General features: G+C 41.0%; 1 protein-coding gene across 3 annotated transcripts; it reads right to left on the reverse strand.

Moving 5' to 3' along the window:
• Nucleotides 1-43: 43 nt before the first annotated feature.
• Nucleotides 44-17,047, reverse strand: NFYB (nuclear transcription factor Y subunit beta). Of its 3 annotated transcripts, none has more exons than XM_059080314.2 (8): nt 16,870-17,047; nt 14,212-14,298; nt 7,723-7,816; nt 6,172-6,302; nt 3,837-4,034; nt 2,546-2,627; nt 1,748-1,827; nt 44-1,167 (listed from the first exon to the last, which is right to left on the reverse strand). In XM_059080314.2, exons 2-8 carry the CDS (start codon nt 14,215-14,217, stop codon nt 1,135-1,137), a joined length of 624 nt encoding a protein of 207 aa, XP_058936297.1. In that variant the 5' UTR covers nt 14,218-14,298; nt 16,870-17,047; the 3' UTR covers nt 44-1,134. The 3 variants fall into 3 exon arrangements, with proteins under 3 accessions (XP_058936297.1, XP_058936298.1, XP_058936299.1); XM_059080315.2 differs by lacking the exon at nt 16,870-17,047 and adding an exon at nt 15,747-16,199; XM_059080316.2 differs by lacking the exon at nt 16,870-17,047 and adding an exon at nt 15,761-16,084.
• Nucleotides 17,048-22,944: the final 5,897 nt, after the last annotated feature.

Below are 22,944 nucleotides of genomic sequence, written 5' to 3' on the forward strand. Positions count from 1 at the left end.
AAAAAGGAACAACCCAAGTACAATACTAGTAAATTATACAAAGTTACATTATCTAAATTTAGTTTATTGCAAAGATCAAGACAGCACGCTAGAAGCTGGCGGTTTCTCTTTCGCACCATTCACAGCACTAACTCTGTTCTTCATTCACTCACCCATGCAAAAAAGCTCTGTATACACACAATGATGTCGGACATTTCTTGGTTCCCATAGCACAATAGGAAACTTGACATTTCAATTAAAAAGGTAAAATGAGGACATTTCCCATCAGACTATGAAATTCCTCTTCTGGAAGAGGATACTATATAGTATTTGAAGATATGCCTTTGGAAAAATCATATACAAAATGAAAGGGGCACCGTTTCAAGAGCACTGGGACTACGTTAAACTTAAATGAATTCCAACACTCATAATAATGTAACTCAAAAACAAATCTAGTCTTAACGAAAGCGCCAATAAACTAAAACTATCTTAACAGGCACAATGAACAGTGTAGACACTGTTAAGGGCACCAACTTGAACAGGGCCGACGACAATATTTGCTTCTGCATTCACACTTAATTTCTCAATTACATTTTTTAAAAAAATGGTGCTGCTTAAGCTATGAATGTTTTACAAAAAAGTTAATAAATATGTCAAATGCTAAAAATCTAGCTAGGTTATCATGCAAAGTATTATATAACCAAGACAAACTCAAATTTATAATAAAGGCAACTTGCATTCAAAATGAACTCTACCCTTATTTTTTATTAAAAGGGCAAACATCATGAATTAACCCAGCTGCTTACTTGAATTATTACAAAAGTAACATGATTCAATATGAAAATAAGAAACTGTCTACAAATCTCTGACAGTAATAAACTGCAATATACAATGCATACAGGAGTCATACAGAGCAACAAACTCGTACAAAACAAAAATAATACCTTTAAAATCCAAATTTTTCTTTAAAATCATTCATGAAAAAGATTCTCAAGTCAGAATTAACACCTCAATTAGTCAAGCATTGGGAAGCTACATTACAATTATTTAATATACAAAGAGACATCTTTTCACCAGTCAGCTCCTTCTAATGTCTCTGTTCTGGATTCATACAGACTCAGTTCTCTACACTCTCCAGTCCATCATTTCTTCGGATCATGAAAACTGAATTTGTTGAACACCAGAAATCTAAGATTTGAAAATTTAAATTGAGCAGAATTAAAGAAAAAAGTTTCCTGTATATTATAAACATTCAAAGAGTAAAAACAACAGAAAATGAAAAATAAATCTAGTTACCACCCCAAATCTCCATTCTCTCTACCTAAGGAGCTACTTTATAGAAATCTATGCAAATACATTCATCCCCTCAATATCCATGGGGGATTGGTTCCAAAATGCCCTGTGGATGCCAAAATGCACAGATGCTCAAGTCCTTTAATCAGCCTTCAGTATCCATGGGTTCTGCATCCACAAATTCCATCTGCAGATTCAACCAACCACAAACCACAGATCGGAAACATGATCCATGGTCGGTTGAATCCATGGGTGTGGAACCCATGGATATGAAGGGTGAACTGTATGAACATCTGTGTACATTATCTGTAACCATTAGAGAATACTATACAGTTATATATTTTGAGAAAACAATTTTTAACAACCTTTATCAGATTCTTAATAATAATGTGTTGACATTAACTACCTGTGATTTTTTAAAATTCATATAATTTTAAAAATTATTTAGAATATTAATAGAAAGAGGGTACTGTACCTGTTGATATGATGTTGTGTAAACCATAACATTTTGTTGCTGACCATCTGCAGTTATTAAGCCAGCTGGTAACTGGTTAGCTAAAAGACAAAAAAAAAAAGTTAAAGCAGGAAAAGAATTGCACCTGCTTTCTTGACCTGAACCTTAAGGTTGTGTGATTTTTCCATTTAAAAAAAGTTCCCTAAAAACGCACATTTTTTTCCTATAGCATTTTTCAGTTTTCTGAAGTATACTTTCGCTAATTGCCCATGGGCATAAAAGACTGGATGGAGTTTCTGACTCATATAAGTAGACCTACACTGTGAGGCCTGGTTGGGAGCAATGCTTACATAACTAAGCAGTATATATTTTAAATATGAGAAATATATATACATGTAAATTTTATATGAGAAACATAATCACCATAGACCTTTTATTTCACCAATATGACACTCAAGTTTTAAGAAACCTTCAGTTCAAATTTATTTAAATCACAAGATTTTATATTCTAAACAACAATTCTCAATACTCCTCTCATGTGACTTTTAAACCAAAAGCTAGGGACTATGGAAATCCATTAGAACTATTGCTGAAAGATTATAATCTCTGCAGAATTAAAATTTATATACTTATCCCTCACCGACTTCAAATATAAGGGCATGAACTAGTAAGAACTATTCAAAATAGTGTTATGTCAAAACACTCAGTGCTAATATTCCAAAAGTTCTACTACAGACATACAGAATTAACCACTGCCAACAATCTACATGACTCGTAAGAACGAATGTAGCTGCATAAATGTATCATAACACTGCTTACTAAATGCCTCCTCTGTAAGCTCTTCACTTAGTCCATCTGTAGCTGTGACTGCTCCACCAATTCCTTTCTCTCCTTTCATAGCCTGAGGAAGGGAAATCAAACAAGTAATCACTGTATTCAAAACATTTAGGAAACAATAACCTGTTTCCTAAATGAGAATGCTTGCTTACTTCCTAAAATTAGGAGCTTCTATTATTACAAAATACAGAGTATTTATTAATGCTTCTGGTTAATAACATATGGAAAGGTCCTTCAAAATGCTGCTATATAAGCAGCAGTCATCACAAGACAGTGTTAGTAATGACCTAGAAAATCTAAAATATTTATGAGTAAAAATAAAGTTATTCCACACTACATCAAAAGGAAAAGAGAAGTCTATTTACAGATGAAGTAGTCTGCAAAAACTGTAAATACCCAGATCTACTACAAGTGATCCAAGTTATCATTTAACCATACATGCAGCTCTTGGCCAGCACTACAGCAGCCAGTTTGGAGTTTAAAATTCCTAAATCAAAATTACAGTTTGGATCAAAGACCTCTAAGTTTCTGTCCTCTCTCAGGTTCTAATGATGCTGAAGATTTGGAAAAGTTCTGTAAAGAATTTACACATTCTCTTCCTACTTTAGTCATTCTGTGCAGCTATCACTAATTTAATGGGATTCTAACACTAGAGACATTAAGAAAGTATTTTGAAAGCAATGTGGATCTGACACCCAAGTTGGAGTGTAGAAATAAATATGCTGATCTCAATTCATTTTCACAAAATTCATACCACATGCAAAGAAAAACCAAACAGGAAATGTAGAAGAATTCAATCAATAATAAGAAAAGGATATAGTTATAATTCCCTTTTTCTTATCTAAAAGGCCCCAAGCTTTGAGATGCTACCTCTTTTAAATTAGTAACAATAACAGCATGTGCTAACATTATGGAGCACTCTATATGTGCCAAGCCAAGGGCTGTACATGGATTACGGTACTTAGTCCTCTCAGAAACTCTGTGAGGTAGGTACTATTATTATTATTAGCATCACTTTACAGACCAGGAAACCAAGGCCTAAAGTACTTAAATAGTCTGCCCAGGTGGTCTGAATCCAGAGTCCATGCTCTTAATCATTACACAACTACCCTGTCATTAGTAATAAACAAAGGAAAAAAGAAAGGACTTCCTATTTAAGTTCAGTAATATAAGTGATTACATACTTCTGAGAAATGATTAATACATTTAAAAAGTTAAAAGTGAATAGTGTATCTTACTTTCTTAAAAACATAATGGGAGACACTTTACTTACCTCTCTGAACTTCTGAAGGTATAATTTCAGAGGTTCTACATAACTGTCGAAGCCTAAGGTAGACATGGCAAAGAGAATATCTTCTCCATTGATTGTCTTCCGTTTCTCTTGATGGCATCTTTCACTTGCTTCAGATGTTATAAAGCTGATGAACTCACTTACACATTCTTGAACACATTCTTTGGCATCCTTTGCAATCTGAAGAGAAAAATCATAGGAAAATCTGCAGGGAATATAACCACCACTTTCCTAAGAACCTGCAAAAATGAAAGGCTCTTCAGAAGAATATAAATTTCAGTTTATGCCTGTTCACCTTTAATCTTCAAAATATATGCTGCTAACCCATGTACCACTAAAAAAACAACAACAACAACAACAAAATACATGCTGCTAACAGTGATGTAACATATGCTTATCAAAATTGCAACCCTCATTGAGTGAGACTGAAAACTCAAATACAAATGAGAGAAGCCTTGACAACTGTTCACAGAAAACAGAATTTAGGTATAAAAGCAACTACTGGATGACCCTACCACCCCATAAAAATGAAAACTCTTACTAACCAAGTGCCCCAAGAAAATCAATCCTGTTATGTCTGGAGTGTACTGTGGGCTAGACTTAGGTACTGCTTCTCTGCCCTGGCATTTCCACCAATGCGGACACCAGAAAGTTTTAAAAAACAAAATAAACACTAAATTCACTGTAAGGCTTACAAGGGAGTGAAATAATGACATCTGGTAACATTTTTATTAATAAAGATACAAAGTGTCCAGAATACATTTTGAGTTTATGAAAAAGGCTACCAAAAGAAGCACACACCTGCCATCTCATTATAAAAACAACTCTTCACTTGGTGGTCTAGGGTTTGAAAGTGAAACTCTAATAGATTAAATCATGCAATCCCAAAGCCACTTCTAACAGGAATGACAAAACCCTCGCTGAAACATACTGTCTTTCACCTCCATGCCTATTTTACATCCTGGTGAAAAGTAACAAGAGTTACTGCATAAATGCAGTCAAACAAAATAATATAACCTGAGCTCGATACATAACTTCAGATGTTCCAGCAGCTATGCTTAAAAAAATTTTTAAAAAAAGGTGAAATTAATTTCAATATATTTTGCTTAACCTAGTAAATCTAAAATATTATCATTTAAACACAGAATCCATTTAAAAATTGAGATATTTTAAATACTGTAAATCAACTATACTTAAATTTAAAAAATTTTAAAAATTGAGATCTCTTTATCCTTTCTTTTATACTAAGCCTTCAAAATCTGGGGAATGTTTTACATTTACAGCACATCTCAGTTCATTCGGCCAACATTTCAAGTGCTCAATAACCACATGTGGCTAGTGGCCACAGTACCAGGCGGCGCAGGCCTAGCCTAGTAAGCAATTATCAGCAGTTATGCTTTTTTCCCCTTAAAACATAAGGAGGGCTTCCCTGGTGGCGCAGTGGTTGAGAGCCTGCCTGCCGATGCAGGGAACATGGGTTTGTGCCCCGGTCTGGGAAGATCCCACATGCCGCGGAGCGGCTGGGCCCGTGAGCCATGGCCGCTGAGCCTGCGCCCCGCAACAGGAGAGGCCACAGCAGTGAGAGGCCCACGTACCGCCAAAAAAAAAAAAAAAAAAACATAAGGAGGACCCCTCAAATTGGAACTTCTAGGCTTAGTGATATATTTTAATAATGTATTTCTTCTTTGTAAGCTTTATTAGTTTCATAAGTATTTTCTAAGCAATAAAATGAGAGCTCACTATGCAATACAAAACAATATACAAAGTGTGGACTTTAGTTCAGACCAAGTGATAAGTAGAGTGACAATGAGTTTTTTAAAGCTGTTAAGTAACTGTTGATACAGTTATTTCTCTCACAAGCCAAAACTACTTTAAAAAATCATGCCAGTTGAATTAAATGTATGTTAATATTTATAATTATAGAGAAAGTTTCCAAACATAGATTTGGGGGGAAAATCCTTACTACATCCATCAGCCCAGCATGATCCAATTTTGCTGCAACATTATGGAAGTTACAACTTCATATGCCCCAAACCTGATAGTTCTGACAATGCACCTATTTTTAAAACGATTCTTAATGCTGTTTTATCTGCTTCCAGCAAGTGGGGAGCAGGAGCACTGAGGGACATGAGAGGCTGGAATCGGAGCACTGCTCAGTAACCAAGTGTGTACAACTGAAATACGTGTTTTGCTGAAAGGCTGAATGTCTGAAATCAACAGCTAACTATATTCATGAAATAGGTGTTCATGTAGTTTTACATTCCCCCCTCCTCACCCCTGAAAAACAAAACCCAGTTAAAGTTCTCCTCAGCATTACCTTTCCCGTTTGAGGTATGGCATTTTTCATTATCCTTGCAACATTTGCAATTGGAAGATATATATCTTGTTCTCTAAAACTTTCTTTTGAACCATTTGTGTCTTCATGATCATTCATGCTGTCCTCAGTATCTAAGTAAAAATAACAGGTTTATAGCTTCTCATAATTTTTCCTTCAAGATAGAGAAGACTACCTCAAACAATCTAAGATAAGAAACATTCTGGTTCATTTCCTAATCATTTTTAGGGATTAGGACAGCAGTTCTTTTCACAATTTTCTCAGGGCCATAACTGAGCCTCCTCATTAATTTCAAACCCACTGCCTAGAATACTCTTGTCCTCAACTCTGCCTACTAAATCCTACCTACCCACTCTCCAAAAAGCTCAAATACATCTCCACAGCACCTTCAGAAGTGATCTCTCCTTTCACAAAATATCTCAAACAAGTGCTTCTTTGTGTCTCTTCTCTAACACATTTTATAATCCTTATTTCTCATTCCCCCTCTTAGATTTCTGCACCTGAAGCCAGGGATCAGCTTTGTGTCCTTCCTAGGACTTGGTACAGCACCTCCAACAGAGGAGGTGCTCATAAATTATCTGTTACATAACTTAGCTATAAAATAGGAGAGACTGTGATCTATGGCTCCATGCATATAACAAGATTAAAAGGGTGTGTGTTTATCCAAAGCCAAGTTTATATAGAATGGAAAAACTGGACTTGAATATTACTAACCCAACTGGATTACCACTAATGTAGTAATAGTTTTATGAACAAAGCTATAGCAGTAATCCAATGTTCTTACAGAAAGTAAATTTTTAGATATAACTGAAGCTTTCATAGTACAAATAATATCCTTTTATGATTAAATGCAGTATCTTATAAGTAAACTTTCCACTCTTTTATTAATATAAGTATTAAATAAGAAAGGTACTTAAGTTGATTCAGTTTATATTTTTACATGTTTAAAATGATGTTATCAAAATTAACTTGTTTGAATATCTGTTTTAGGATGGAGTAAATAATCACCTACCCCCAACTGCCTTCTTCAAAAATATATCTTAGTGTTTTTTAATCTTACACATCAGAATGCCACAAAAGCAAATTATTTCTGATAGGCCAACATAATACTGCCATTCTACTACATAGTTAAAACTTAATATTGAATAAAAACCAAAACTAAGTCTGTTCATTAGTACTAGAAATATAATAGCTAGCAGCCACTCTCTAAAGAACTACCCAGTTTATCAATTAAGAATTCGCCATATTTAATACTTAAGTAGGAAATCAATAACAAGTCATTAAAGAAACTGTACCAGCTTTAAAAAGGCATACTTTTATAGAATTCTTTTCTAAGACCCATCATTCTTTTGAAGACTATCTCTAATAAAAATAGCAAAGTACACCTTTTTACACTATCACTAACTAAACTGTGACACAAGAGTGCTAATTTTCCTGTAAAGACAAAAGTAACCTAGAACATCACATCAATAAAATTGCCACTTTCTAATTTGTTCCTACTTGTGAATTTGTTTCTATTTGTGGCTTTCTTACCATCATGAGGCTGTATAACATAGTGACTTCCTCCAATATAGTCTGCAGAAATTCCTAGTTGAGAAGCATCTGTGGTGGAACTGTCACCATCCATCTATGAGGAAAAAAAGCTTTCAATAATCTTCAATAAAACTTGTCTAAAAACTACATAATAGATTCAGTGCCCATAAACTGTCGTAGGATGAGTCAGTTACATTTTTCATAGCCTTAAGCTTACTAAAAGAAAACATATTTCTTGATTTGGAAACCTTTTGATAATTTGCCAATGATTCAAGATTCCCCTATTCACCCTCTATTAAGTGATAAGCCTAAGACCAACAGAGAAACGAAACAAGGAAATGAATTTAAAACACACGTCTTTCTTTTCAATTGCATAATCATCAAATATAGTATAGGCAACCCTGACTTACAACCTAATTTATCTCTGTAATGGCAAGCAAAGCCAAAATCAGCTTAGTAGTTAGCCACCTGGATATATCCAGCCTGTTCAGCTCTCCTGCTAAAGCCAGATACTCCTACACGAACTTTTTTGCTCTCGCTGCAAACTTTCTTTGCTATCTCACAGAAGTTCCACAAGAGACAATATCCCGGTTTAAACTGTTGTTTGGTTTAAGAAGCATACGGATTCCTTGCACAATTCTGTACCCGTGCAACCCAAAAGTACACCCACATTTTGAACAAGCTCATCACCCCTAATTCTAGTCCAAGGTTAATTTTCTCTTCCCCCACCCTCTGACTTTTGACTCGTTAAGGAAAAAAGAAAAGGAGGGGTCGGGGAGATTGGAGATCTGTATATAAAAATAGGAAAATGATAACCACAGACAAAAATGAGAGTTAAAATGACTATTTTAAAAGAACCCTGGGAGTTCCCTGGTGGTCTAGTGGTATTTCACGCTTTCACTGCTGTGGGTTAGGGAACTGAGATTCCCTGAAGCCACACGGCGTGGCCAAAATAAAAACAAAACCCTGCTTAATTTTACTCAAAGGTAAATGATTTCTAAGAGGGAAATTCTGGGCGGGGTGGGGGGGGTACCCATAAGCCCTGAACTGTCTCCATTCCAACATGGCAAATCCTGGAAGTCTTTCTGCTTTGCAAATAATACTATTCAAAACAATAAGGGACTGGCTAACTGTGGATGGAAAAATTTTGAATGCATTATCTGAATAAAAAGCATAGCAAAAATTAAGTGTAATTTATACATGCTTTCAGGCCAAATCAAGAAGAGACAGTTGATCCTAAATGTTTATCAAGGCCCAGGACCCAGCACAAACTTAATGTTATTAACTGCAATATTTGAGTCTTTATGTAACACCTCTTCCTTTCCATCTCTGTTGGATTTTTATCTAATACTAAAATACCAGGCTAGTTTCCAAGTCTTCAATAACATGGCATTTATTTGATGCATCTGTTGACTGTGGTATCTAATTTAATTGTAAATACAGATACATTTCCATAATTTATATAGCTGTTTTAAGGGGATAGAGAATAGAATTCACTTACTTTTAATAATTTGTGAAAGTACAGGGTACCTATTTATGATGCTTCTTAGTGCCCTCTAAGAGAAGGTAAACAACAGTCAGTGAGCTCTGATTTAGACCCTCTTACTGATCCCTGAAAACAAGCATCCCTACCAGTTAAATGTATTTCTGTATAAAATGGAAATAATTTCACCTTCCCCATCTTAAACAGCTAATATATGTATGAAGCATTTTCCAAATATAAAATGCTATTTTGACCCTAAAATGCTATAAAGATACTAGGAGAGCTGACTTTAATAGATACGATGATGGATTTATTAGCCATGAAAAAGAGGTCAATTAGGATAGCTGTGAATGGATTGGTTTTTTTTACAATGCCCTAGGGGAGATCAAGGTGCAGGAGACAGGACCAAAGTGGTTAAAAGCCTACAACTAAGAAACAAATACAGTTTGTGTTTTTGGGAAGGGGGGTTGGAGGCAGTTACAGAAATCCTTTGCTAAATCAATGTCCACAGGATAGCCTGAGTCTTTTTAAATTAGCTGATGAGCAAGACCCTGTTGTAATAACCATGATCTGAGAGATTAATTTATAAATATAATGTAAAAAAAGTATTAAAAGCAAAAAGTTTAACTCACATTATCTTGTCATGCACTGGAATTAGCAGCAAGATTATCACCTGGATTAAGAACGTTAGCCTCTAAACCTCAGTCTTCTAAAAATTGCTTCTGAAAGTATTTCATAGAGTTGTTGGAATTAAATAAAGACTAGAAACCTGCTAAGGACAGAGTTTGGCACATAGTTTACTCAGGAGATGTCAGATCTCACCCTCCCTCCTTTGAAGATAAGCCACATGTCATCTGCTTAGCTGTATGCGTCTTTGGTTCTGCAAGTTTTAGCTTTTCTGTCATTTCACCACTCCTGTCTTCCTCTCTTCTATCTTTCTACCATTAAAATCCTGCCCCGTACTTTAATCCCAGTGTTCACCCCTCCTCCTGAAACCTTCCTGATTTACCCTATTGTGTAAGCCAAGAATCAGTGTTCCCATCTTGGAGTCCCCAAGGCTCTTGGAATCTTCCATTCAACAAGCTGGCCTCATCTTTGATGCTTACAATATGCTAGCTATCCTCCTATATATACATGTAAGAAATGAGGGGGGTAACTTGCTAGATACATCCCAAAGGCTTTTTCTAGGTCTAAAACTTCCTATTAAAATTTACAAAATAGATTGTAGACTGTAAGCCAGTGAACAAATATTTACCGAGGAAGCACCCTGTATTTATCAAGTCTGTGCTATGTGCCGACAACGTCACAGGTCAACAACAAAGACAAGGTCTCTGTCCTCATCTTGCAGAGAGACAAATGTTAGGTAAACTGGGGTCAGGGGGACGGGGTGGGGAGCGCATCCTATTAGTATTTCCAAGGCACAGGCTCTGGAATCAGATCACCTGGTTTGAATTCCCTGCTACTTACTGGCAAGTGGGACGAGAATAGTACTTACCACATAAAGACCTACCATAGTACAACAGGAGTACTCAGTAAATGTTATATATAGTTATTAAATAATGACAAATAATTAACAAATTGCTAGTGCCCAGTGCTAAGGAAAGAAAAGATGTTCTGTTATATGCTTTGGGAGTTTATTCCATAAGGAACCTCACTAGTCTAAAGAGTCAAGGAAGGCTGTCTTAAGAAAATGACATTTAAACTGAGACTGAAAGATGAACAGCAATCAGTCACAGAAAGATGGGACAAGAATGTTCCAGGCAAAGGAAACTGAGAAATAGTACCGGTGGACTGGAATGAGCTAAGTAGCGGCTGGATCAAGCAGTACTTTGTGGGCAAGAGTAAACCAAAGAAGCGTTTTAGCAGAAGAATGCAAATCAAGTTTAAAAACATCACTCTGGCTACAGTCCAGTGTAGAAAGTGAACTGGAGGGGAGCAAGAACGGGGGCAGAAGTCCAGTAAGGACTATAATGCTTCATTTAGGGCGTGAGTTCAGGAAAGATGATGAACATTCCCAGTATCAACTGGACAGCAGAAGCAGAGACTACAGAGCGTTTTCGTTGGTAAAATCAACAGACTTGGTGGCTGACTGAATAAGAGCTGGAGGAAGAATCAAGGATATTGCAGGGATCCTTACAGCTGGGGAGACAGATGGCTGTCCCCGGAGAATGCAAAGGGGAGGGGACAGGAGTGCTAGGAGGGTGCAAGAGCCTAGCTGAAGTCGGTGACCAGAAATGTTTAGTGGAATCACTGTGTCTGGCTGTGACACTCACAAGCCTGGTAAGAACAGAGACCCTGAAGTGTTGAATTCCAGCCAAGCAAAGAGGAAAGAGCAGGTAGGATAATGACGAGACTGGGTCAAATGATCAATCATTAGATCCAAGGGAACTGAGAAATATGGACAAAGAGTAGTTAAATCCCATTACATTAACTTGATTGACTATTCTAAGTATTTAGTTTAACTGATAATATAGTTCTCTAAAATATTATGTGAAATAAATGGTCAGCTGTCTAAGCTAGTAAATTTTATTCTATAATTTGTTGATGTAGCAGTATCTTAACTATACTAATAATCTGTTGCACAAATGCGGTAAGTCGTGCCCTCTTTAATATGTTAAACATTTTTTTTTTTTTTTTTTTGGTACGCGGGCCTCTCACTGTTGTGGCCTCTCCCGCTGCGGAGCACAGGCTCCGGACGCGCAGGCTCAGCGGCCATGGTTCATGGGACCAGCCGCTCCGCGGCATGTGGGATCCTCCCGGACCGGGGCACGAACCCGTGTCCCCTGCATCGGCAGGCGGACTCTTAACCACTGCGCCACCAGGGAAGCCCAATATGTTAAACATTTTTGAGCACTTTCTAAATACCTTATGCAATGTTCATGAGCCCAGGAAGCAGGTGAGAAAACTGAGGTTATGGGAGGCTAATGACTTGCCAAAGGTGGCACCCGAAATGAGACTGAAGTCCAGAGTCTCAGACGCGAAGTACTTTACAGTATTTGTTCCTGATAGTTTTTCAAATAGTCCTTAAACCTACGTCTTTAATTTGTCCTCTAAATTCTGAGTCTACTGATTGTATATTAAAAACCTTCAAAGATGCTTCTCAAACAAGGACAATATTAACTTCCCCATTTTCAAAATGAAATTGCTATGAGAAGTGAAGGTATTGTATAAAACGCACTTAGCAAAGTGCATGATACACAGTAAGAACTCAGCAAATGTATCCTAGTATTATTACTGTCCCTTCAAATACAGTTCTCATATTCTTCCCAGGCATAAAAAGTTTTCTCTCTTACATGACCCCTTTCACCTGTTCTATGGATCAATTCCTTTTTATCTCTTTGAGGATAAGAAATAATACGAAGATTCCTCATCTCCAGTACCAGCTTCTTCATTCTTCCTAAAACATGCTTAGTCTCCCTCATTAAACACACCAAAGTACATATAGACACATACAACCTTAATTCTGCTCCACACTCGGGCTCCTCCTCACCCTGACAGTCCTTACGCACCTCTTCAGTCCTATTGAAACTCTGTGACGTGTGCTTTTCCATCCCAACATGATACTGAAACTGCTCTCAAAAGTTGCCAAAGATCTTGCCTTCAACCTACTTGACTGTTCTTTGTAGTGCTGGCCACTGCTGACCCCACATTTATGCTTGGAATTCTCTTCTCCCTTGATTTCCAAAGCAATATTCTTTCCTTCCCACATCCTACTTGTTAGTTTTAACCAACAATTGTTTTCTCTTTCTTCCCTTACTTTCTTAATAAACTCATTAAATATCATTTCTATGCTCATAAGTCCTACATCTACAACTATATCATGACTGCCACTCAAGCAAGCCAGGCCTGTAGAATATGTCTGATATCCCACCACTGCAAACTTAAGACACTGGAAAATGAAATTCACCTCCCCCATCCCCTGCAAGGAGGCAGTGGATAAGAACTCCTTCTGAACTGTTGCAATTCCTTGGTTAATAATGCCATCTCTCTACTCTTCCAGGCTAATTATACCAGTGTCATCTTAGGTTCTTCTATCTCCTCCAAGATCTACCTAATCTGTTTAAATGTTTTCTGATATGCCCTTCCTTTTCTATTTCCACTGGATTACTATCCAACCTACGTGGGTACATGTAGTTTTAAGACCAGTCTCACTGAAACATTGCTTCTATAGCTCTTGAACCTATAATGGTTCTAAAAGTCTTCTGCATCAAATCCAAACCATTTCATGGCTTTACATGAGAGGTTCCCCTACTTAACCTAACTAAACTGGTTTCCAACTCTATCTTCAGGGCTGATTTTTTTTTAAAAAAAAACCTTATTTAGGGATCACCAGGTTCTTTTGTTCTTTTGTTTTAGGAGTGAGGCAATCATGTCTCAAGGAAGTTGTGACATGCCTGATGTTACAGATGTAGTATCAGATTCAAGATTACGTATCCAGACAGGTCACGTGGTATCTCTTCACTAGATTATCCTGTGAAATCCCCACCTGGACCATGCAGATCTACTGCCCAGCCACTAAACATAAGTCACTCACCCCTACCTTCAAGCTTTTGCTTCTGGTGACAGCCTGCACCTATCCAACCCCACTCATCCTGCAAGGCTCAGTTCGAACCCTGCAGGCTCCCTCCATGACATTCCCAACTACCAAGCCCACCACACCTCCCTTTTCACTTGTGCTACCCTTAGAACCAGCATTTTCTGTTCCACACATAACTTGCCTCTTAAGTATTCAATTTGACTAAAGCCCTACCAGCTAAACAGATAGCCTCTTGAGAGCTGGGACAGCTTTTTACCCTGCAGCCTGGACAACTCTTAAGGACCCAGAAGAAACACTTAGTATGCAAGTCCCTAAAAAGAAGAAAGCAACAGGAATGAGGAGAGGTACTGTCTGGCCTTGAAAGGCATTCATTCTATCAGGAATCTCCAATATAAATCAGTTACAATTTTGTTTCCAGCTAATTACAGTTCAAATCAAATTAACAACCAAAATGATAAAACATACTTACTGTCATGAAATACTCTGAGAACCGTGTTGTCAGTGGTACTCAAGAACACCTGCCTAAAAAGGTGTCTAATCTCTGCCCAATTCCAACCTAGAAGATAAACATCTATTAGTAGTAAAAAAGTTAGCCTATAGGCTTTCTTCCTAGTAAAATTTTAAAAGGCATATATAATTTTACCTACTATTCTTATTTAATGGAGTGCATGGCTAAAAAATGGTGCTAAAAGCAAGCACCCAATAAATGTTTGTTAAATTGGAAGATATATTTTGGAGAACTTACAAAAAAGTTAATGCCATCGGGGGGAGGTATTGCTTTTCCAACATAACCCTATATTTAGTCATGTTCATCATAAATATTCATCACAACACACCAAATTATGTAATATGCAAGAGACCAAAATCATGTAGCGTATCTAAACTATTTAAAATATCGACACCCAGACACGAACACCCCGTTTATCAACTTAATTTTTTTGGTGATGATTCTCTTATTGTTTTAGAGTGCGATTTAGAGTCCAAAAGCTCAAAAGGCGAGACAAATTTACCTCAGAGTATAATGCTTTTAAATATCTCAGATTATAGCGGGAAGAAGATGCATTTTGCCCAGAGAACAACACAATTAAGACCTTTATCATTTTAAGGCACCACCATTTTGGACTCAAATTGCATCTCAACAGAACTTCCTTCTCACCTTAAGGCATAAATAGCTGAATAAACTAGCATCTATTACAATGTTACAATCTCCCTTTCTTATTTGCTTTTCCTTTTCTCGAATGAAACGATTAAATGGAGAGTGGGAGGACAAAAACATACCCTTTTAGTGTTCATTTTTAAAAGAAGAAAAAAATACGGATACGCATTCAAGCATGAAATCTAGTAAATGGCAGAAAAAATTATAACCACTGAATTGAATTTTTAAATGCCATTACAAGGGTCCAGGCAGCAAAGACTGGCTGACATTGTCCACTGTGTTATAATCTTAAAAGGAATTTCTAATTTCTTTCCAAATATCGTCCTCTTCCTAGCCCAAAGCTGCCCGGAAAATTCCTTCCTTGTAGCTATAAGTGTTATTTTTAAAGGGTGTCTCTGGGGGGTAAAAAATCCTCAGAATCCTTAAAATATAGAAGCTGTATATATTTATGTATTTGCTGGGGGAAGGGGTGCCACACCTCACCACAATCACTCACCCAAATAGTTGAGTCGGTATATATTTAGATTCGGTATATCAAAGAAAAACACTATCACCTCATATGGTATATATTTTCTTAAAGGCAGGTTATGATATATATGAAAGCTCAAGGGAATGCATACATCTGTTTAATGTTTAAAGAAATGCAAATTTGTATCCAAGAAAAGCAGTAGACCCTTCCTTCCTCCACCCTCCATTCTTTGGCATCAAAACCAGAGTTTTGCATCAATATAATCCTTAAATTAAAAACTACAGCAGCAGTGTGAGGAAGGAATAATTGCCTTTTAAGGTATTTGGGTTAAACTTTCAATACTTTACAAATAAAATCCCTATTTGTTAATGCCACTTACATTGATCAGTTTACCTCATCACTTTATATTGCTGATTAGTTTCCATAGAAGAAAGCCGAAACCATCCCAGTGATTCGTGGCACGAACCGTGGAGACCATGCAGGTTAGTGGGATACTATTTTTTTTAAAGGTCATACGCTACCTAACCTTGCTTAAATCATCTCATTAGAGTACTTCGGTCGAGATTACGACTTGTGGGTCCTCTAATTCTTTGTTCTCGGAGACTACTACTCCTAAAGCCTGGCATATCCTCCCCGCCTCCCACCCAAGATTAAAACCTTAGTCCAATCCGGAAGGCTTCCTTCCCACCTTCGGGGCAAGTCCAGGGACCGCAAGCCGCCAGATGGCTGCATTCTTTACGCGTAAACCAGACTGCGGGGAAACCAAATCCATTCCTCCCTCCCGGGGACCTCGCTTCCTCCCCACGAAGGTGCGCGGGCTGGCCCCGGCCCCACGGCCCGCTCGGCCGACCTGTCAGTCCCGCCCGCGCGGCGCGGACGCCCCTGGCGCGCATCCCCCCGACTCGTCCAGCCCGGGCCCGCGCCCAACGCCCGCCCGCCGCACGGCGCCCGGGGTGCCGGGGCAGACAAAGCGGCCCGGCCCCGCCGTGCCCCCGCGGACCGGCGGGCGGAAGGGGGACGCTCCCCGAGGACCCCCGCGCGGCGGCCAGGCCCAGGGGTCAGGATCAGGGCCGGAGGTCCTGGCTGCGTCCCCCCGCCCTCCGGCCGGCTCTCCGCACAAAATGGAGCCGGCCGGGACGCCGCCGAGAGCGGGGCCCGACGGTGCCCCGGCGCCCCCTCCTCGGCCTCGGGCCCGGAGCTCTGCGGCGGCGGCGAACAGGGGGCGGCCTGGCCCGCGTCCCGCCGCTCCTCGGCCCCGCGCACAAAGAGCCGCGCAGCGGCCCCGCGCTCGCTCCTCGGCCGGGCCCGCAGCGAGACAGGCCTCGCAGGCGCCCGCCCGGCCCCGGCTCCGGCCCGGGCGGGAGGGCGGGCTGGAGGGAGGCGAGTGCCCCCGGCCGCGGCGGCGTTGGCGGCGGGGACGGCGCCGGGAGGAGACGGACATTTCATTCGAGCTAAAGTGGAGTCGGTTTAGGAGCGATCATTGGCCGAAGCGAGACACAAACCTCCAATGCAGCCCTGGTTGGCTCCCGTCTCCAATCGGCTGTTTGGTTGGACAGAAAATGGCTGCGAAGGAACCAGTCCCAGCGCGGAGCTCCGCTTCCAGGACTCGGCCTCCCCTCCCTCCGCCGTGGGCCGCTTCCCTCGGCGCGACACCCTCCCTCCGCGCCTCCCGCGCGCCCGCCCGGCGCGGCCCAGCCCCGGCCCCGGCCCCGCCTCCGGCCCCGCCCAGTGCGCCGAGCGGCTGCAGCTGTGCCAGCCTGCTGAGCGGTCTGGGGGCAGCTGCGGGTAGGTCTTGCGGAGCACGGCGGAGCCGGCCAGCGGCCTTTTGCTCGGCGGGGGCTTCCAGGGACCGGGACTCTGGCGCGCTGCTGCTAAGGTCTGTGCGGACTTGCTTCCCGCGGTGTTTTCCCCGGGCCTTGCGAAGCGTGATTTCTCAGCCTTCCCTCTCTTTTCAATCCCCTCCCTCCACCAAGTGCAAGTGTCTCATCCGCCTGAGTGCAGCCTGCCTGCGCCTCGATTTTTAAGATGGGGAAACCAAGGGCAGAAGCTGTCGGCCAGGGCAACACCCGAACTGCAGGGTGGAGTTGAACGGCGATTGTCTCCTGGAACGCTTTCAGTACCTCGTGTTGGCCTTGAGTCCCTGCTAATGTGGCCACATGCACAACGCTCCTTCTCACTCGGCCGCTGAGCTCCAGTATTCGTTTTTCAGATTCCATCTAAAGTTGCAGTACTCTTCTTCAGGTTTAACAAGCTGGTCAGTCCAGCCAGCCTTCACGCCAGCTTAAAATGTTGCATATGCTGTCCCCCACCCGCATAGTATTTGCAACATGACATGTGGCTTTTCCCAACCAGATGACATTTGGCGGCAAGAATCCATGGCCCATTCTGGCCTCGGTGCAGCCAAGCTCCCTCGCTGTCTTTCCTTGAGTCCAGTCTGGGTCGGACTTCCCTGGGCTGTGACCATCAGAGATGGGTGGTGGGCCAGACACCACTCACTGCAAAGGGGGCAGGATTTTTGCAACCGGAGCCGGGAATCGCGTTCCCTTTACTTCCACTAAACAAGTGGCCCGGTGCCACATTAAACTTTCCAGCTTTAATCACGAAAAAATATGTAGACATGTTTTATTTATAAAGCTCCTACTGTTTCGCTGCATATTTTCACATTGCCGGAGCAAATAAGGAAGCAAAGACGAATGAAAGCCTCCAAATTATTCCAAGAGGAGTGAGTAGCGATACCACCCTGCGATCAGACAACCTGACCTGAATGCCAGCTCCCCCTCTTACTGGCATGTGACCCTGGCCAAGTTTCTTGACCTCTCCATGACAGTTTCCCCACCTCTACAATGGGAGTAATACTGGCTACTTCTTAGGATTGTTTGGAATTCACTTAGAGTAAATGCACAGAGAAAGCCCTAAGAAAAGTTGGCCCATTAGCTTAAGTTGGCTTATTACCTTTGTATCACATGAATTTCAATCTCCATCAAACTTTTAAAAACTGTTTTTTGCAGAAAAGAAGTAATGTTGGCCTGTGTTTAACTCCTCCCTTTCTCTACAACTACCCATAAAGTGGAGTTTTAGGAGTGAAATGATATACTCAAAGGCAGGAAATATAAAAAAGGAAGTAGTAGAACTGGGAGAAGTATGACAAATCCCCCACTGGATGATGAATCAAAAGATGCAGAGGGCTTCCCTGGTGGCGCAGTGGTTGAGAATCCGCCTGCCGATGTAGGGGACGCGGGTTCGTGCCCCGGTCCGGGAAGATCCCACATGCCGCGGAGTGGCTGGGCCCGTGAGCCATGGCCGCTGAGCCTGCGCGTCCGGAGCCTGTGCTCCGCAACGGGAGAGGCCACAACAGTGAGAGGCCCGCGTACCGCAAAAAAAAAAAAAAAAAAAAAAAAGATGCAGAGATAACCGACTACTTTTCCTGCATTAATACGGTTTTATTTCAGTGCCATTGATCTAATCTACATGCTTAATTTCGAGTCAACAAAGGATTGTTCAGCCCCTACTGTCTACCAGTCAGTGTGCTAGGAGCCTCAGGGCTACAGAGGTAAATAAAGCACTCTCCTTACGCTGGGAGCTAACTCTAGGAGACTGGAGACCCAGTCCACACCCCCTCTGCAGGTGAATCCCAGTTAACCTGCCATGACAACCTGTGTTCTCTGTGCCTTTAATAACTGTGTTCAGGAGTCCCCCAATAAACATTAACCATTTTTCATGATGACATGGTGAAAGAGAGGGATGTGGATCACAATTTAATGTCTTGGAAAAGACATTCTCTAGACTAATCTAGACTTTGTATTAAAGATCAAAGGATAGGTGATTGTCTTTTTTCCCCTTCCTAATCCGTACACCACAGCTGCCCCTTAATTTATACCACTGTATATGAGTCATAATTCAGCAAACATCAAAACAGAATCCCCAGCACAATGAAGACTTCTCAGTTGGATTTTACTTTATTACTTTAATGAGGCCTCACCTCATAAATTCCCATGATGACAGTGTCTGTTATAGTATTGTCTCCATTTCCAACCTCCTAGTCTACTCTTGCCCCTGTCCTCTCCATCCATTCTCTGCCCTGAAGGCCTGGAAGGATCGGACTTCAGGTTCCCTCTCCCACCCCAGCTATGCCTGTCACCACAGCCCCACCTCACCAGCTTCTAGACCCACTGGAGGTTTTCCCTGACCCCTGACCCCGACCTCTTTAAAAGCCCCACCCTATAATGTCATCCACTCATATCATAATAATAAGTATTATTATGTTCACTCCAATATACTTAACCTCATTGGATTATCTTGGTTGTTTGTTGTCTATCAATATATCCAAAATGGGAGCACTTCTCATTGCATCTCCTTTCACCAGGGCAACTGCAATGACCTCCTAACTTGTCCCCCTGCTTCCGCCCTGGCCTACACAGCAGCCAGAGTCATCTCCCGAAAATGGAAGTCAGATCCTGTCACCCCTCTGCTCAAAAATCCTGCAGTACCTCCCCATTCTCCTCAGAGTAAAAGACAAAAGACTTTACAGTAGCGTTGCAAGCAGAGAATGACAAGTTTGTTCATTCCAAGTTGAACAAAGGAAAAAATTAATTGTTTGGGGGCCATAAAACAAGCAACCACTAGAATCTTTTTTAATCAATCTATGACAACCTCCCAATCAGTGACAGCCCCTGACTTCAGAAAGTTAGCCAAAGTTAGCCACACTCCGGTAATCCTGCTTCCTTCTCTAAAGGTCAATTCGTCTCTGAACAGCCCAGCTTCTAAAAGTACCAGTCTCTGAACCCCGCACTTCCTGAAATACTATATAAGACCAAAGACTTCTCTGTTCAGAGATACTCTGCCTTATAATACAGCTGTCCTTTGCTTAGCAAGAAATATATTCTGCACTCTTTGTTTCTTTCAGACACGAAGATCAGACAAGGCCCTATGGCATCTACAGTCTATTTCCTCTCCACTCCCCCTCTAACTTCATATCCTATTTTCTCCTTTGCTCACTCCTCTGCCTTTTGTCCTTATTTCTGACAGGAATGCTCCTGCCTCAGGGCCTTTGCATTTGCTATTCCATCTGCGTAGCACATTGTTCCTTCTGATATCCACAGAGCTCACTCTCTCACCTCCTTCCCATTTCTTACTGCCACCAACCTGATCACTTATCTAAAAATTGCAATTCCAGTTCCCTACCCCCACTTTCCCTTAACTGCTTTATTATTATTATTTTTTTTAGTAACACTTATCACCTTCTGACATACTGTAGAGCTTCCTTATTTATTTTGTTTATGTTTTGTGTCTCTTCCTGCTAGAATGTAAGCTCTATGAGGACAAGGAGTTTTGCTTGTTTTGTTCACCCATGCATCCCAAGCACATAGTAGGCATTCAAAAATATTTGTTGAATGAATAGATTTTTAACTTTTTTTTTTTTTTTTTTTTTTGCAGTACGCGGGCCTCTCACTGTTGTGGCCTCTCCCGCTGCGGAGCACAGGCTCCGGACACGCAGGCTCAGCGGCCATGGCTCATGGGCCCAGCCGCTCTGCGGCATGTGGGATCCTCCCGGACCGGGGCACGAACCCGTGTCCCCTGCATCGGCAGGTGGACTCGCAACCACTGCGCCACCAGGGAAACCCATGAATATATTTTTAACATTTCAACTTATTACAATATAAACTCCTTGAGTGCAAAGACCTTGTGTTCACTGCTGTATAGTCAGGGCCTGGAACAGTGTCTGCACGTAGTAGGGGCTCCATAGATATGTAGGGAATGAATTCATGAGCAGGCATTGGATAACACTATACATACAGGTGGTTCCCGACCTAAAAGTTTCCACTTATGATTTTTCAACTTTGCAATGGTGCAAAAGCAATATACAGTCAGTAGAAATTGTACTTCAGATTTTGAGGGTTTGTTTTTTGTTTTGGCCATGTGGCTCTCCTGATCTTAGTTCCCTGACCAGGGATTGAACCCATGCCCCCTGCAATGGAAGTGCGGAGCCCTAACCACTGGACCACCACAGAATTCCCCAAATTTTGAGTTTTGACCATTTCCCAGGCTGATGATATTCGGTATAATACTGTCAGGATGCTGGGCAGGGCAGCCACAGCTCCCAGTCAGCCACGCGCTCATGAGGGTGAAAACCAGTACACTTACAACCTTTCTGTCCTCACACAGCCACTCTATTTTTCACTTTCAGTATCGTATTCCATAAATTACATGAGATATTCAACACTTTATCATAAAATAGGCTTTGTGTTAGATGATTTTGCCCAACTGTATGCTAATATAAGTGTTCTGAGCATGTTTCAAGTAGCTCAGGCTAAGCTGTGATGTTCGGTAGGTGGGGTATATTAAATGCATTTCAAGTTACAGTATTTTCCATTTCCAATGGGTCTATCAGGACGTAATCCCATCATAAATCAAGGAAGATCTGTATTTTAATTGTTAATATAAATGACCCTGAAATTATCAAAGCATCATGTGTCATCTTTCTCCAGAGAAACAGAGTTAATAAACATATTTAAAATTCCTCAAGTTATCGGGCTTCCCTGGTGGCGCAGTGGTTGAGAATCTGCCTAGCAATGCAGGGGATACGGGTTCAAGCCCTGGTCCGGGAAGATCCCACGTGCTGCGGAGCAGCTGGGCCCGTGAGCCATGGCCGCTGAGCCTGCGCGTCCGGAGCCTGTGCTCCACAACGGGAGAGGCCGCGACAGTGAGAGACCCGCACACCGCGATGAAGAGTGGCCCCCGCTCGCCGCAACTAGAGAAAGCCCTCGCACAGAAACGAAGACCCAACGCAGCCAAATAAATAAATTAATTATTTTTTAAAAAAATTCCTCAAGTTATTATGAAGTGTTAATCAAAATATTCAAAATAAATTCATCTCTAGTTCCACATGGATTAGATGAGTTAATATACGAAGATGATTAAAACATTCTTTGATCAACCTGAAAAAGCAACAATATCCCTCTCCTTTCTAGGGCTGCCCAGGCCAAGGACTGGAGGGGGAATTGTCTTTAACAGGAAGGAAAGCCAAAAAACATCTTTTTCTCATTTCATTTGCTTTTGCATAAACTGTTGTCTTCTCTGAACTTGCGGCCCTGTCTGCAGTCTCTCTTTGATCTATTTACTGTGACAGGTCCAGATTAATCTTACTGACACACAGCTCGTTTCATGTTATTACCTTTTAGAAATCATGGAAATACCTCCCACTTACTGTGTGTTTACTGTGTATCGTGTACTCCAGTAAATGATTCACACGTTTTCTCATTTCAGCCACACAATAACTTTGTGAGGCAGGTATTATTATCCCCATTTAAAAGAATTGAAAACAGGCTCAGAGTTTAAGAAACCCAGAAATCACGCAGCTAGTAGGTGGCAGAGCCAAGTCTAGCACTCCCTCTTAGTCTCTCCCCACGGCAGATTCATTCTGGCCCTAATCTCCCATAAAAATCCTACCCAGTTACAAGATCTGAATAGATGTTTCTCTGAGAAGACATACAGGTGGCCAATAAGCACGTGAAAAGATGCTCAACATCATTAATCAAGAGGGAAATGCAAACGAAAACCACAATGTGATACTACTTCAC

This window comes from Kogia breviceps, chromosome 12, assembly GCF_026419965.1.
Source record: "Kogia breviceps isolate mKogBre1 chromosome 12, mKogBre1 haplotype 1, whole genome shotgun sequence".
NCBI classification, from domain to species: Eukaryota; Metazoa; Chordata; class Mammalia; order Artiodactyla; family Physeteridae; genus Kogia; species Kogia breviceps.